The sequence below is a fragment of the Carassius carassius genome, chromosome 35 (assembly GCF_963082965.1).
Source record: "Carassius carassius chromosome 35, fCarCar2.1, whole genome shotgun sequence".
Taxonomy (NCBI): Eukaryota; Metazoa; Chordata; class Actinopteri; order Cypriniformes; family Cyprinidae; genus Carassius; species Carassius carassius.
This window is the reverse complement of record NC_081789.1, coordinates 19,433,998-19,449,823: the sequence shown is the minus strand read 5'-3', so window position 1 is coordinate 19,449,823 and position 15,826 is coordinate 19,433,998. Positions and strand designations below refer to the sequence as shown.

The following is a 15,826-nucleotide window of genomic DNA, read 5'->3' as shown; positions in this document are numbered from 1 at the left end:
ATGTAAAGCTGCTTTGAATAAAGTACTATAGAAATGTAACTTCTCAGTATCATTTCAAAGTACGTTGTTTGTGGTTACTGATGTATCTGCCACTAAAACGGAGTTTAGATTCTGACAATCTTTGAGAACATTCAAACAGTCAAGTGAGGTAAGGTTGGTGAGGTAAGTAAGGTGGAATTTTTATTTTTTACACAGACATATCTACATAGTTATGGTCCTGTTTTTTTGGGCCACATTTTTCTGATTGGCTGATTGAAAGCTTGTCAAAACATCTATGAAAATATGTTAAACAAAAAATCTGGTTCTGTTGAACAGAAAGTTAAAACAGGATGAGCCATTTATACACTGAAACTAATGGTAAGATTACAAGTCAAGCCCATAAAACTACAAAATACTTTTAATGAAAGAAACACTGTACTCATATTAAATAAACAGAAAACTGTCTTCAGTGATTTTTAAAGGCCTAAATGAAGATATAATTTTTACCAGGAAGTCATACCTTTCACATGAATGGCCCTAATAAAGCAGTGTAATAATCCTTATCAATTATGAAACTGAAAGAACACAGAACATGCTTTAGACGTCTCAGCAGTAATCCAAATTAATGCTGTGGCAAGCAGCTGTAAAACATCTGCAGAACCAAAGGAACATGTCTAGTGATAGACATCTGGATAAAAACAATGAGGGAAATACATTTAAGGAGTTAATGAATGGATAACTACTCTTATTTATTAAAAAATGAAAAATGGAAAATTGAAATAGTGTGTCACAATCTTTAAACAGTGTGTTTGTAAAGTGCCCTCTGGTGGCCAAAGATTAACATTTATAGTCTTCACATTACATCAACATCTGAATAATTTCAGATAGTGAATGTAATCCAAAATGATAGCAGACATCAAAAAAAGTTCTACAGACATTTATTCATTCACTTATACACATAAGAACATGAATGTAAGAAAACATACAAAGTATACGGATTAAAAGTTGACAAAACAGATCAAATAAGTTATTTTCATTTCATGAAGCAGGTGAAGTATTTCTTGGCTTGATGGTGTACATGAATATGTACGAGTCACAGAGAGAGGTTGGCGGTGGCGTCTCCCTTGAGTTTGCCGCTGCTGAGACTGTGTATCATGGCGATCATTTGTGTGTGTTTGCTCAGCTCTTCCTCCATCTTCTCCAGCTTGGTCTCTAGCTGGGATTTCTGCAGCTCCAGAGAGGAAGCCTACCAAATGAGCAACAGAAATGTTGTATCATTATGAAGCCTACCCCACCGCTGAAATAACAGGAATAAAAATTGAGTGAATGTTGATGGCACCTTGATGCTGGTGTCCTTCCTGGCTTGCTCTGTCTTACTAAGCTCTTTCCTTAGGATGGAAATATTCTCCTCCATCTCGTGGATCTGCTCTTCTTGTCTCCTTACATTATTCTCAAGACCTGGTACAAAACAGAAAGAGGCTCTATAGTACACTTCACACCAAATGCATAAGTTTGTATGACTGAAACAGCAGAAAGAGCATAACACCCATGCCAAATTAATTCCACTGCTTTTTCTCACCTGTTATGTTTCTCTCTTTCTCCAGCACGTCTGTCTTCAGGCACTTTATCTGCTGTTCTTTTTCTGCCATCTCTGCAAGAGTCCTGAGAAGGCAAACGTCAAAGGAGTCCTTCATAGGTCATTCAATACTTTTTTTTTAAAATAATAATAATAATAATAATATATATTTATTGTTATTTTTATTACTATTAGTATTATTATTATTACTACTACTATTATTATGATCCATTCACAGTTGACAAGTAGCACAGTTCAACTTATTATTATTATAATTTCATTTATTTTAATTGCAGTTGATAATATTAATAATTTTGTAGCATGAAGCTTAACCTATCTCCAATAAATAGTAATATAATAATTGTAAATAAGGATGATAATATTAATAATACAGACAAAAATGATGTAAATATAATCCCCATGAATAACAACTTAATCATAATAACAACAATAATTATTATTATTGATATGAAGAATGGCATAAAGCATAAAATATTATTATTACTATTAGATGTTAAAATGCCTGACATTCAATCCACCGTTTCAAAAACTGACCTCTCCTGTTGGAGTTTTAATCCCTCATTGGTCTTTCTCAGCCCCTCGGCCTGCTGGGTAAGTGAGATATGGGCGGCCTGCAGTTCCTTCAGCATCCCTTCACTTTTGTTATACCTAAAAAAATAAATAAGAGGTTGCTTATCTGTAATGAAACATCTGACGTATCCATTCGTGAGTGTGTGTGAGAGAGGAACACTGACCTACTGAGCAGCTGGTTGTAGGTGCCCTTCAGCTCCTGATGCTGGTCAGCCACTTCCTGCAGACGGCCGTTGTGCTCCAGGAGCTGCTGGCTGTCAGATTTCAGTCTCTCGACCTCCAACAGGTGATCATTTAACTCCGTCTGCAGACCCTCTTTCTTCCGCTCTGTGTCTTTAAGTAGAGATGCCAATTTACGTGCCTAGAAAGGAGAAAGATTGAGAGCAGCAATAAAAAGATTAAACAGTTTTACAAATAAAAAATGTGCTCATATGCACATTAACATTTAAGTCTTTCATAGTGAAAATACCAAGGACCAAAAACAGTTTTCAACATTGATAATACTAAGAAATGTTTCTTGACCAGCGAATCAGCAGAACGATTTCTGAAGGATCATGTGAAACAAAAAACAATTCACAGGAATAAATTACATTAAGAATATTAAAACTCCTTTAAATGAAAATATAGTTTTAAAAATATTACCATTGTACTGTATTTTTTTTAATATCAGAAATGCAGGTTTGGTGAGCATAAGATAGATATAAGATATATATATAGCAACTCAAAAAACACATGTGCATATAGGAAAAAAAATAAATAAATTGTGTGTAACCTCAGCTTCCGCCTGAGCTCTCTGACAGCGGTATTGAGCAATCAGTCGATCTGCCTGTGACAGCGCGAGTGCTTTGGCCTCCAAAAGGTCCTGCAGACGGCTCTCTTTACACTACATATACAAAAGCAAATATAAATACAAAGTCTGCACATGTTACATATACAAACAGGAAGTTCCTCCATAACTTGGTCACTCACCGCAAGCGCTGAAAGCTTCTGTTCATACACATCAATGATCTCTGACATGTGTACATCTTTGACTTTTTCCTGTAACTGAGATGCTACAACATTAGAAATAAACAAGCATGCCATCCACTTGTGGCCACGTTTCTACTGTCAGTCTGGAACTACATGCACCTAAACCCATGACGGAATGTCTACAGACACTGAGGTCAAAGAACTAATCAGTCAGGATTATACAAACACAATACCTCCACTCCGTTCTGAAGCTTCTCGATGAGGCTGTCGATACTTTGGCAAGCAGAACCTGAAGGTTCAGCATGCATCATGGGAAAACTCTTCCCCACAAAAGACACATCTTCGCTAGCAGGACTGCTCCGGATTGACAACTCGCTCTCCTTCTGACAGTATGCATTATTGGCAGCAATACTGTCCCCCAGACTTAAAACAAATGTGACAGAGAAACATTTACTTTCCAGGATTTAATGCTAATATTTGTTTCTAAATAAATATAAGAACAAATATTGGGGTTTAGCAAGGGTGCATTAAATTGATCAAAACTAAAAACATTTATAATGCTACAAAAGGTTTCTATTTCAAATGAATGCTATTCTTTTTTAACTTTCTATTTATAAACACATCAAAGCCTCTACAAAAACATTAAGCAGCACAACTTTTTTCAACATTAATAATACTAAGAATTTATTCTTGAGCAGCAAATCAGAATATAAGAATGATTTCTGAAGGATCATGTGACACTGAAGACTGGAGTAATGATGCTGAAAATCCAGCTTTTCCATAACAGAAATATATTACATTTTAAAACACTGAAATAAAAATAAAAAACCCAGTTATACGTACATCAAGATTATTTACTATATAATAGTATTTCAAAATATTATTGTTTTACTGTGTTTTTGATCAAATAAATGCAGCTTTGGTGAAACACTATCAAAACTTTTCAAATAATCTGTTTATAGCATGAAACATTATTGGAATTTTTATTTTTTATTTAAAATGCTTACGCACAGGGGTGGACTGGGACAAAAAAAAAATTTCTTGGTCCAGGCGGCCCACCACCACTTCAATACGCAAACACACACACACACACACACACACACACACACACACACACACACACACACACCTATTATATATATATATATATATATATATATATATATAATTTATTTCTGAGACTTCAAAGCTGAATTTTTAGCATCATTGCTCCAGTCACATGATCCTTCAGAAGTCATTCTAATATTCTGATTTGCTGCTCAAAAAACATTTATTATTATTATGTTGAAAACAGCGGAGCAGAATTTTTTCAGGTTTCTTTGATAAAAAAGAAAGTTCGGAAGAACAGCATTTATCTGAAACAGAATTTTTTTGTTTACATTATAAATGTCTTTATGTGTATATATATATATGTGTATATATATATATGTGTATATATATATATATATATATACACCGCATTTTCCGGACTATAATTTATCAAACTTATCCGACTTATTTATCAAAACTAATTTGACATGAACAGAGAGAAATAAACCAAGAGAAAACATTACCGACTACAGCCACCAGAGGGCCATTGCGTCGGCCCTTTGGGAAAATGCGCCGGTACGCCCAATTACCAATCCAGCCCTGCTTATGCATAAAATATGAATACTTCGGATTTCCAGTTTAAGTATGAGCAACAGTAATGCCTTAGCGAGCACCCTAAATTAAAATGAAAACAATTTCAAATTTATATCTTATTTACTATAACTTCACTCATAAGCTGATTAAGCTGATAGTCACATTATTTTGAACTTCACATTCAACCGCCTGAACAGTCATACTGAAAGTTTTGAGACCTCAGAGTAAATGTTCACACAGTGGCTGTGTGTTCTGTTGACTCACATGACAGAGGGGAAGTCGGGGAGTGGGGCCGCTTCCAAAAGTATGCGTAGGGCGACCTGCACATGCTCTCTGCAGCTAGAGGTCATAGCTAATGATATAGGTGTCACTATGCGCTGGTCCTGCACGCAATGGAAAAAAAAGAGGTTATAAATAACTGATACAGAGATACAGAAAGGGCAGCAAGGAAATGCAGCGTACATCTGGTACCTGTAAGATCCTGTAGAAGGACGCCTCCATGTCTGGCATCTGCTGTTTAAAGTGGCTCATCAGTTCCAGAGTCTTCAGTACCACTTTAGAGCACACCTGACTAGAGATGCACAAGGAGACTTTTTTTGAAGGACAATTTTTCAAGGATTGTGTGAAAGCTGTGCCATCAAATTAAATAAATTACATTTTTTGAAATCGAAAAGTTATTTTAAATTGTAACTTCACAATATTACAGTTAAACTGTGGTTTGATTGAATGGTACTGTAAGTGTCACTTTCTCACAAACAATATTACTTCCAAAACGTTTCATTACCTGAGCTGGTAGTTGGAGGTAGTACAGGTGGACCCAGAGAGGTCCTGACTGTAGGACAGCAGAAGCTCCACCTGTGAGACACACACTTCAGGACTGAGCCGCTGGGACACCAGCATCCTCAGAGCATCGTCGCCGCAAAGGAGTAAAAGAGTCAAGGATATCTATACTATTACAGTAGAATCAGACAATCACACTCAATTCATAAGCCAGGCTAACTAATTATCTGATATTTGCTCATATCGATTGGCTACTAACACTAGCCCATCAAACAGACAGCTTGTCCATTGAGGTTGGTTGAAGTGTGATTATTTGTGCCTAATAAGGATATCTAGCAGAAAGTCTACGACGCGGCCTGCACGTAGACAGTGTTTCTTTAGCAGCTGCTCTCCTTCAGTAGAGTCTGGAGACTGCAGCAAAACCAACACCTCCTGCAGAAGGATCTCTACAAACGACTGAGCTGAGCTGCACAGAGACGAATCGATTGCCTCCTGGGTGAACACAAGCACAGACTTACAGATTATTAGGGCAGAATGTCACTAACATTACAAAGAACAAAATATTTGCCTCTGGCATGGATTCCTAATTCATTACAGAAAAAAAATATAATAGAAATTTAAAATAATTTAATAGAAAAATTGTAACAATGGCAAAAACAAATCTACAATAAGGCACCAATTCTTAACAACTAATTAAAATACTTTATTCAATATATATAATACATTTTAATATTTAATATATTATTAAAATGAAAAGCTGTATCTGATAATATTATTTAATGGACCTGAGAAAACAATTACATTTAAAGACATACAATTCTCATTTTGTTAATCTTTAAAAACACCCATAAAATGTAATTACAAATTAAATAATAATAAAAAATAATAATACTGTTAAATGTAATCTTTAAGAAATCCCAAAATGTATAACAAGTTTCATACTGTGTATTATAATGTTGTTATGCCTTTAGAATTAATTTTAGTGTTGTTACTGTTTAATTTCTATAAAATTGGCTACAAAATACGTCCAGATTTGTAACGTTGGTGCATCCCTATTTTGTGCACAAAACATCTTATTACATCTAACATTAATCCATTATTATTATATCTGTATTTCTTTTTTCTAACATCATATATTATGTATTGGCTACAAAATTGGTTACAAAGTAACACTTGTAATGTTGGTACATGTCTATTTTGTGCACAAAATATCTTAGGAATTTTTCCTGCCACTCTTACATTTAGGTTATTCAGTGGAGTGTTTATTAGGCACTATTTTTTGTAAAATTGTTTTAGAACAACATGATTTCTGAAAAGGATTATTTGAATTAACTGAATTGAAACACTGGCATACTTCAAAAAGCTCAGCCAGCAGGGACAGAGCCTGCATGTAGCACTGCTCTGGACCATCCAGAGGTGATGTAACCCAATGGATGAGTGCTAAACTCGGTTCAGACCCTCGAGCTTGAACACCTTTTCTAGTAGCAGGCTGCAGTCGAGGGGCTGGAGGTCGGAGCACTGTCTCACAGACGAGCTTACGCAGGACAGGGACTGAGCACAGAGAAACCAGCAGCTCCATAACCTGCACAGACAAGAGCTTATGACTATCTGCACCAGCTTGGACAAGAAATTCAAGACCTTTTGTCTACAAGCTAATGTTTAAAGGTTTGAAATTCCACATATCTTGCCTAAAAAAATTTATTACTTGACAAACAAAAATTATATGAAAAACTCAATGGAAAAAAAAAATGACATAGTTGACCTTTGATGCAGTATCAGGATCTTTGTTGTGTAAGAGCCCAAGAACCTCAGACAGACAAACTGAGAGGTGTTTATACCTAGCGTGTGAAAAAAACAAAAAGGTGTTCAGACAACTAGAAGGTAAAGTTACATTTAAAACAGTGCCTTCAAACACCAATAAACACATACTTGGTCAGGTAATCAGCGATTTTGGGGTTTTTCAGGAGATCCACTAACAAGTCCACAGCATAATTCCTGGTTAATGTACCATCTCCATTGACAGTGATGTTAAAAATTAGCTGAAAGGTCTGATGAATGTTCTTTGCATTAAATAGCTGCAAAAGAAAAAAAACAACCTCAAGTGTAAAATAAGTACAGGACCACAAGTTTCCAGCCACAAGACGAAATGATGAAAAAGATATGCAGGCTAACCAACATCAACGCTACATCTCAAAATCACCTTCTGCCCAACTTCTTCATTTAGAGTCAAACTTGATAATATGGACAGCGCAAACACGACCACAGTCAAACAGTTGTGACACAGGAAATTTATCAAGGCTCTGTAGAAAGACTTCACATTACTCTGAAAAAAAAGGGGTAGATAAAATAGTCATCAGCAGGTTAGTTCACCAACAAAACTTCTAAGAGTTCATACTGAGAGATCATCATGATGCTGGTTCTGACCTGAGATTTGATGTGTGACTGCACAGAGATGTCATGTCGACAGAGGTTGGCCATTAGTCCCAAGCAGGCCTTTACAATGTCATCATTTCTTGACTGGCTTTAAAGGCAATCATAAAAAGCCTTATATTTCATGCATAGTTTTAAATGATAAATAAATAAAAACTATGTTCTTATTAGTATATTCGCATCAAATTCACAATTCTGTGAAGCTTTGCTTGCATAACCAGTGCTGTGCAATAGTTTAATGCATATTGGAGCTTAAAAAGGGTGCTGCTATAAAAAAAACGTTTCAGTTCAGTTTTGTGGTTTTCCACAACCTCTAGCATGTCAGCTTCCTTTTCACAGGCAAAACTTGTGACCACTTGTGAATGTCATGATTGTATTTATGACTCTGAATGATGATTCTTAATATCAAAGACATGAACAGTTTTAGTATTTAATACACTGTGGCATGAAAAAAAACAACTCTGGACACTTTCCATGATGCAATTAAAATGTTTTTTGAAAGTGAAAGTTTTATGCTCACAGTGGCTGCATTTATTTGATCAAAAATACATTGAAAACAGTAATATTGTTCACAAAATTAGTACAATTTAAAATGACTTTTCTTAATATGTAATGTATGCCTGTGATGGCAAAGCTGAATTTTCAGCATCATTACTTCAGTCTTCAGTGTCACATGATCCTTCAGAAATCATTCTTATATGCTGACTTAGTGCTTAATAAATATTAAGCAGTTGTTCCGCTTAATACTTTTGTGGAAACCATGATACACTCATTTTAAAAGAACCACATTCATTTAAAACAGACATATGATTTTATTCTTATTTTTGAACAATTTCAAGCACTCTTGCTGAGTAAAAGTATCGATGTATTTTTCTGAAACTTTTGATCAGTACTGTACATCAAACAAACATCTATGCACAAAGCAGAAAAGTGAATGTCATGGGTCTTACACATGTTGCATTAGGAAGCTGATGAGTTCATGGATGTGAGAGGCACAATGCTGAGTCCTCACGCTGTAGGTCAGTCGCTGCAGCACATTAAGGCACTGTGGAGAGCATTAGAGATATTATTCATATGACCACATAAAGTAATTTTCATTTTTTTAATCCATCGATTTTGGATTACTTTAACTAAACTTAGAGAAATAAAAACACCTTGAAAAACATCTGTGCAATCTGTGCAGTGACATTTAAAGTCTGTGTGAACCAGAAGTTTCCACCGACGTAACATTAGTATAGTGATGTATTTCCAACTGAAATTAAATATTTAATAGTGGGCAGAATTTTATTTTAACACATCTCCCTGCCATTGCTCGTTCACAGTAAACTGACAATTGGAGTGTTGTGGTTAAGGATAAAAGCTGTCAAACTGATGTCATCAGAGAAGGAATGCCATTCCAAAGAAGATGCAAAATGTATTTTTCAGTGGATTAACTTGCACAAATTAGTTGTCTGCCTCAAGACTAGCAACATGCGCTAACAAAGTAAATAGAGTGTATTTTGATTTCATGCAGACTTAATAAAGTGATTCATATACTACCATTCAAAAGTTTGGGGTCAGAAAAAAGTTTTATATACATTTTATAAGAAATTACTAATTTTATTCAGCAAGGACAAAAAGGGACAGTTATGGAATTTACATTGTTACTTAAGATTTTTATTTTAAATAAAAGCTGTTCTTACTTTCTATTCACGTTTCTGCAAAGATAATAAGCAGCACTTTTGTTTTCAAAAACAATAAAAGATAAACTTCTTAAGCACCATATCAAAATATAAGAATGATTTCTGAAGGGTCATGTGATGTGCGAGTGAAGACTGGAATAATGATGCTGAAAATTCAGCTTTGCCATGACAGGAAAAAAATACATTCAAAAATATATTAAAACAAAAATCAAGTTACTTTAAACATTGAATGGCAGTGTATGTCACATCAAACATATAAACATTGCTCAGTTATAAAAATATGCACTTTAAAAAAAACTGCATGTTTTGTGAAGTGCAGACTTCGTCTTAAAAACTGCAGTCCTCTCACCTGCAGCACAAGAGGCTCTTCTGGTGTGCTTCTGTTGCAGTGGATTATGGATGCCAGGGTGCCAGTGAAGTTGTAGCTGCTGTGAAGAGCCTCTTTAGCTTCACCATCAGAAGCTGCTGGGTCATTAAGAAATGTACATGCATGGGTATAAATAATGGGTGACATAACTATGAACTGACTGTGGAACTACATTAAAAGTTTTAGTACCGAACTGTGCCAGCAGGGATATAATGGATCCCGTCAGTGCGTGACTGGTGTTGGGATCTCCAGCTACTTCCATGAGTCCACTCAGACACTCGCTGGGCAGCACCTGACCTGAAAACAGCACTCCAGCACATTTCAGCCCTGAAACATCCTGTGAAATTAAAAATAGCAATTGAAATGTTGGGTATTTTATATTAAGAAGGAAATAACGTGTATTACACATTTTTTGTCACTTTTGACCACAATGGGTTTGATGAATCAGTTTCTGTATTTTCCAGATATCTGTTATTACCGAAAAGAGACTATCATTCACAATGAGCAATTTACAGAAAAGCATATATATATATATATATACACATATATATATATACATATATATACATATATATATATATATATGTGTGTGTATGTACAGGTCCTTCTAAAAAAATTTGCATATTGTGATAAAGTTCATTATTTTCCATAATGTAATGATAAAAATTAAACTTTCATATATTTTAGATTCATTGCACACCAACTGAAATATTTCAGGTCTTTTATTGTTTTAATACTGATGATTTTGGCATACAGCTCATGAAAACCCAAAATGCCTGTCTCAAAAAATTAGCATATCATGAAAAGGTTCTCTAAACAAGCTATTAACCTAATCATCTGAATCAACTAATTAACTCTTAACACCTGCAAAAGATTCCTGAGGCTTTTAAAAACTCCCAGCCTGGTTCATTTCTCAAAACCGCAATCATGGGTAAGACTGCCGACCTGACTGCTGTCCAGAAGGCCATCATTGACACCCTCAAGCGAGAGGGTAAGACACAGAAAGAAATTTCTGAACGAACAGGCTGTTCCCAGAGTGCTGTATCAAGGCACCTCAGTGGGAAGTCTGTGGGAAGAAAAAAGTGTGGCAAAAAACGCTGCACAACGAGAAGAGGTGACCGGACCCTGAGGAAGATTGTCGAGAAGGTCCGATTCCAGACCTTGGGGGACCTATGGAAGCAGTGGACTGAGTCTGGAGTAGAAACATCCAGAGCCACCGTGCACAGGCGTGTGCAGGAAATGGGCTACAGGTGCCGCATTCCCCAGGTCAAGCCACTTTTGAACCAGAAATAGCGGCAGAAGCGCCTGACCTGGGCTACAGAGAAGCAGCACTGGACTTTTGGACAAATTTTGCATGTCATTCGGAAATCAAGGTGCCAGAGTATGGAGGAAGACTGGGGAGAAGGAAATGCCAAAATGCCTGAAGTCCAGTGTCAAGTACCCACAGTCAGTGATGGTCTGGGGTGCCATGTCAGCTGCTGGTGTTGGTCCACTGTGTTTTATCAAGGGCAGGGTCAATGCAGCTAGCTATCAGGAGATTTTGGAGCACTTCATGGTTCCATCTGCTGAAAAGCTTTATGGAGATGAAGATTTCGTTTTTCAGCACGACCTGGCACCTGCTCACAGTGCCAAAACCACTGGTAAATGGTTTACTGACCATGGTATTACTGTGCTCAATTGGCCTGCCAACTCTCCTGACCTGAACCCCATAGAGAATCTGTGGGATATTGTGAAGAGAAAGTTGAGAGACGCAAGACCCAACACTCTGGATGAGCTTAAGGCCGCTATCGAAGCATCCTGGGCCTCCATAACACCTCAGCAGTGCCACAGGCTGATTGCCTCCATGCCACGCCGCATTGAAGCAGTCATTTCTGCAAAAGGATTCCCGACCAAGTATTGAGTGCATAACTGAACATAATTATTTGAAGGTTGACTTTTTTTGTATTAAAAACACTTTTCTTTTATTGGTCGGATGAAATATGCTAATTTTTTGAGACAGGCATTTTGGGTTTTCATGAGCTGTATGCCAAAATCATCAGTATTAAAACAATAAAGGACCTGAAATATTTCAGTTGGTGTGCAATGAATCTAAAATATATGGAAGTTTAATTTTTATCATTACATTATGGAAAATAATGAACTTTATCACAATATGCAAATTTTTTTTAGAAGGACCTGTATGTATGTATGTATGTATGTATATATATATATATATATATATATATATACACACACACACACATATACATATATATACATATATATATATATATACATATACACACATATACATATATATATACATATACACATATATATATACACATATATATACACACACACACACACACATATGTACATATACAGGCAAATGAATAGTTTAGAATATAACTAGAAAAATTATACTGAATATATAAGAAATAGCCTTTTTTCTAAACTTTAAAGGAGATAAATGACAGCCTCAGTCACCATTCACTTTCATTGTATGTAAACAAAGAAATTAAGGGGATTTGTCATTCTCTACCATCTTTTTTGTGCGTGTTTCTCATAAGAATTAAATTTGGACTTACTTAGAATATTTTTTGGACTTTGGAATAACTTGTGACTAAAGGATGGATAGACCACACAAACAAAACTGATTGTTTTCAATAAACCCACAGATTACGTTAAAGGGATAGTTCACCCAAAAATCATAATTATGTTACTAATAACTCACCCTCATGTCGTTCCAAACTGCTAAGACCTCCGTTTATCTTTGGGACACAGTTTAAGATATTTTAGGTTTAGTCCGAGAGCTCTCAGTCCCTCCATTGAAACTGTGTGTACGGTATACTGTCCATGTCCAGAAAGGTAAGAAAAACATCATCAAAGTAGTCCATGTGTCATCAGAGGGTCAGTTAGAATATTTTGAAACATCGAAAATACATTTTGGTCCAAAAATAGCAAAAACTACGACTTTATTCAGCATTGTCTTTTGTGAGAGAGTGTCTGTTGTGAGAGAGTTCAAAACAAAGCAGTTTGTCACATCCAGTTAGGGCTGGACGATTAATCGAAACCGAAATTAATAACCTCTAACCAAGGTAATTTTCCCATGCCGGTTATTTCGGTTTTTTAATCCTGTTAATACTTCCCCCTTAAAAGCTTACTACCGCGACTCTGCCCCGTCCAGTCAGTGGCATAAATGGAAAACACTGAGGTGAACGCCTGCTCAACACATACTGATGGTGCGCGAGCGGTGAGCTTTGAGTCTTCACTAAACTTTGTCAGTTGTATTTGTTTTATGGGTTGGACATGCAAGCGATTAGATCGGATGTGTATTATTATGTCGAGCTACCATGTTCGCACTTTGAATATTTGTCGAATTAAAAAAAAATCCACATTCAAATTTTCCACCGAATCCTAGGTGTACGTTAAGGAGGCGGCTTTAAGGCCCGCCCCGGGTATACTTCACATTTCGCGTTTTGTTCGTCTCACACACAGCCTCAACTGCACATCTTTCAGAAGGCGGACGAGCTCGGCGAGCAGAACCACTTCTGTCTCATCATTCACCTCGTGCATGCGCTGTTGACAGCCGCAAACCCCGTCCGCGTGCAGGCACTCTTTGAGACCGCGTGGACGGATGCGCGGCTGTCCGATAGCCCTCTTGATGACGAAAATTACTTCATGCGGACGGTGCGCAGATGTGGACGGTCAAATTATACTTTGGCCTTTATCAGTGGCGCATGAGATGCGATGACAATATAAGTGTCATTGAATTATGTTTTTTAACCAATACTGTTAAAGCAACTAGATGCAGCGCTGCTGCGATGTTCATTCAAAATATTGCGGAAAAAAAGAATGTGGAGAAGATCTTGTTTAGGTCAAAACTGAAACCAAGCCATTCACACAGAACGCATATTTCATGCATTTTCTAGAGGGACATCATCTATCACCGTTGCACTCGCGTTTAGCACAACAGAGCCGCATGTTTAGAAAAACATGTAAAATTACATTCAGTGGGTTCAGTTTTCTTGGATGGGGGGCTTATGATATTAGATTTCATAGCCTATAATAAAAGATAATGAATTTCAAACCTTAACTAAACATTTTTATTCAAAGATCATTCGTCTGTCATTACTCTTTAGTCTGCCACAAAAAACAACAACATTAAAATCATGAACTCAAATGTCATTGTAAAAAGAAAAGAAAAAGAAACAATGCCTGTTGTAACAGTGCGTAAATCAGACCTTTCTGTAACGCTAAGGCTAATAAGCTTAAACGAAAATAACAAATAATTGTGCCGCGAACTGTCAATCACTCCTGTAGGCGTGCATCACATCCGGTTCACGAACAAATCATTCGATGTAATCAGTTCTCTCTTCACATCAGTTCAGTCAGTGTACTGTTTGAGTACATGAATTACTCCGGGATATTGGTTTGTTTGAACTCAGAGGAAGTGTCAGCCAAATTTAAAAAGTTAATATCTCAAGTCATTTGTGGATTAATGCGTATTGGAGACGCAAACCGTTTAAACCGATTTAGTTCGATTTGGTGAACTGGTTCAAAAAGATCCGGTTACATCGAATGATTCGTTCGCGAACCGGATATGACAAACTGCTTTGATTTGAACTCTCTCTCACAACAGACACGGAAGAGAAGACAATGCTGAATAAAGTCGTAGTTTTTGCTATTTTTGGACCAAAATGTATTTTTGATGCTTCAAAATATTCTAACTGACCCTCTGATGTCACATGGACTACTTTGATGATGTTTTTCTTACCTTTCTGGACATGGACAGTATACCGTACACACAGCTTCAATGGAGGGACTGAGAGCTCTCGGACTAAATCTAAAATATCTTAAACTGTGTTCTGAAGATAAATGGAGGTCTTACTGGTTTGGGACGACATGAGGGTTAGTTATTAATGACATAAATATGATTTTTTGGTGAACTATCCCTTTAAATGGTTTCACTCACTTCAATATGTTTCTGCAGCTGGGATGCATTTAAAGCGTTTCTGTTATTTCTGTACTGTCGAATGGCCAACAGAAGAGACTTCAGACAGGTCGATACATCCATCTTCACACCCAAAGACGGTCAACGGCGGGCTGAAACTAAAAATATTAACTGATATGAGGAAACATATCTAAACAGTTTCGCGGCAGGTTTTGTAAACATACGTTACTGTAGGCTATGCTAGTTGATAATAGACGCTGTTACTGAGATTAAATAACATATATATCGTATTCTCTCCCATACAGTGTTTTCATCGAGCATGGAAGTGACTTCTGTTTTAATAATGATATTTACTAGTATGTTATTCTACGTAGGATTTATTCAAAAGCTTACATTAAGTTCCCCACTGTCCGCTACAACAGCAACTTCCTCCCGCTAACACTTCGAATCGCCGGAAGGGTTCATTATCCAGAAGGGGAGGGGGAAGATGGAAACATTTACGAATATATCAAGATATTTAGGTTTAAAGCATAGTGCAAAAATATTTTACGATTCACCACAACTCTTATTTATTGAATCAGTGGATTCTTTTTTTTGTTGCTTGTTTTATGTTAATCTCTCTTTTTATGTTCTTAAGAAAAGCTTAAACCCCCTTTCTGTGAAGAATGGTTGAGAGCCGGTATTCGACGACGTCCTGTATGTACGTCATAGTTGGGGTATGTGTACTGTTTTCAATGAAAGAGATTTCTTTTGAGCTTATTCATCAATACCAGAGCCAACGGCTCTTATCAATACTATCCAGTTAAAACCTTTATTGTTTCAAAATTCAATTTAAGCATATATGTGGACTTAACATTCTTAATCTTAATTTTAGGATCTTAATTTTAGGAGAT

General features: G+C 36.4%; 1 protein-coding gene across 1 annotated transcript; it reads right to left on the bottom strand.

Moving 5' to 3' along the window:
• Window positions 1-900: 900 nt before the first annotated feature.
• LOC132116160 (protein CIP2A homolog) lies at window positions 901-15,419 on the bottom strand. Its single transcript, XM_059524794.1, has 22 exons — window positions 15,327-15,419; window positions 14,955-15,091; window positions 10,187-10,334; window positions 9,980-10,092; window positions 8,899-8,993; window positions 7,943-8,039; window positions 7,719-7,841; window positions 7,448-7,593; window positions 7,281-7,356; window positions 6,873-7,100; window positions 5,851-6,010; window positions 5,523-5,664; window positions 5,210-5,309; window positions 5,003-5,121; window positions 3,349-3,538; window positions 3,116-3,190; window positions 2,919-3,029; window positions 2,311-2,507; window positions 2,111-2,224; window positions 1,559-1,641; window positions 1,319-1,437; window positions 901-1,225 (listed from the first exon to the last, which is right to left on the bottom strand). Exons 2-22 carry the CDS (start codon window positions 15,054-15,056, stop codon window positions 1,073-1,075), a joined length of 2,691 nt encoding a protein of 896 aa, XP_059380777.1. The 5' UTR covers window positions 15,057-15,091; window positions 15,327-15,419; the 3' UTR covers window positions 901-1,072.
• Between the last annotated feature and the right edge of the window lie 407 nt (window positions 15,420-15,826).

Excerpts from the sequence above, each read along its gene's own strand:
- LOC132116160 (XM_059524794.1), bottom strand. The coding sequence starts at position 15,056 with ATGGATGTATCGACCTGTCTGAAGTCTCTTCTGTTGGCCATTCGACAG. Across the intron at positions 10,093-10,186 it reads ATCCCTGCTGGCACAGTTCG|CTTCTGATGGTGAAGCTAAA; the intron begins GTACTAAAACTT and ends ATGACCCAGCAG. Across the intron at positions 5,122-5,209 it reads CCTTCTACAGGATCTTACAG|GACCAGCGCATAGTGACACC; the intron begins GTACCAGATGTA and ends CATTGCGTGCAG.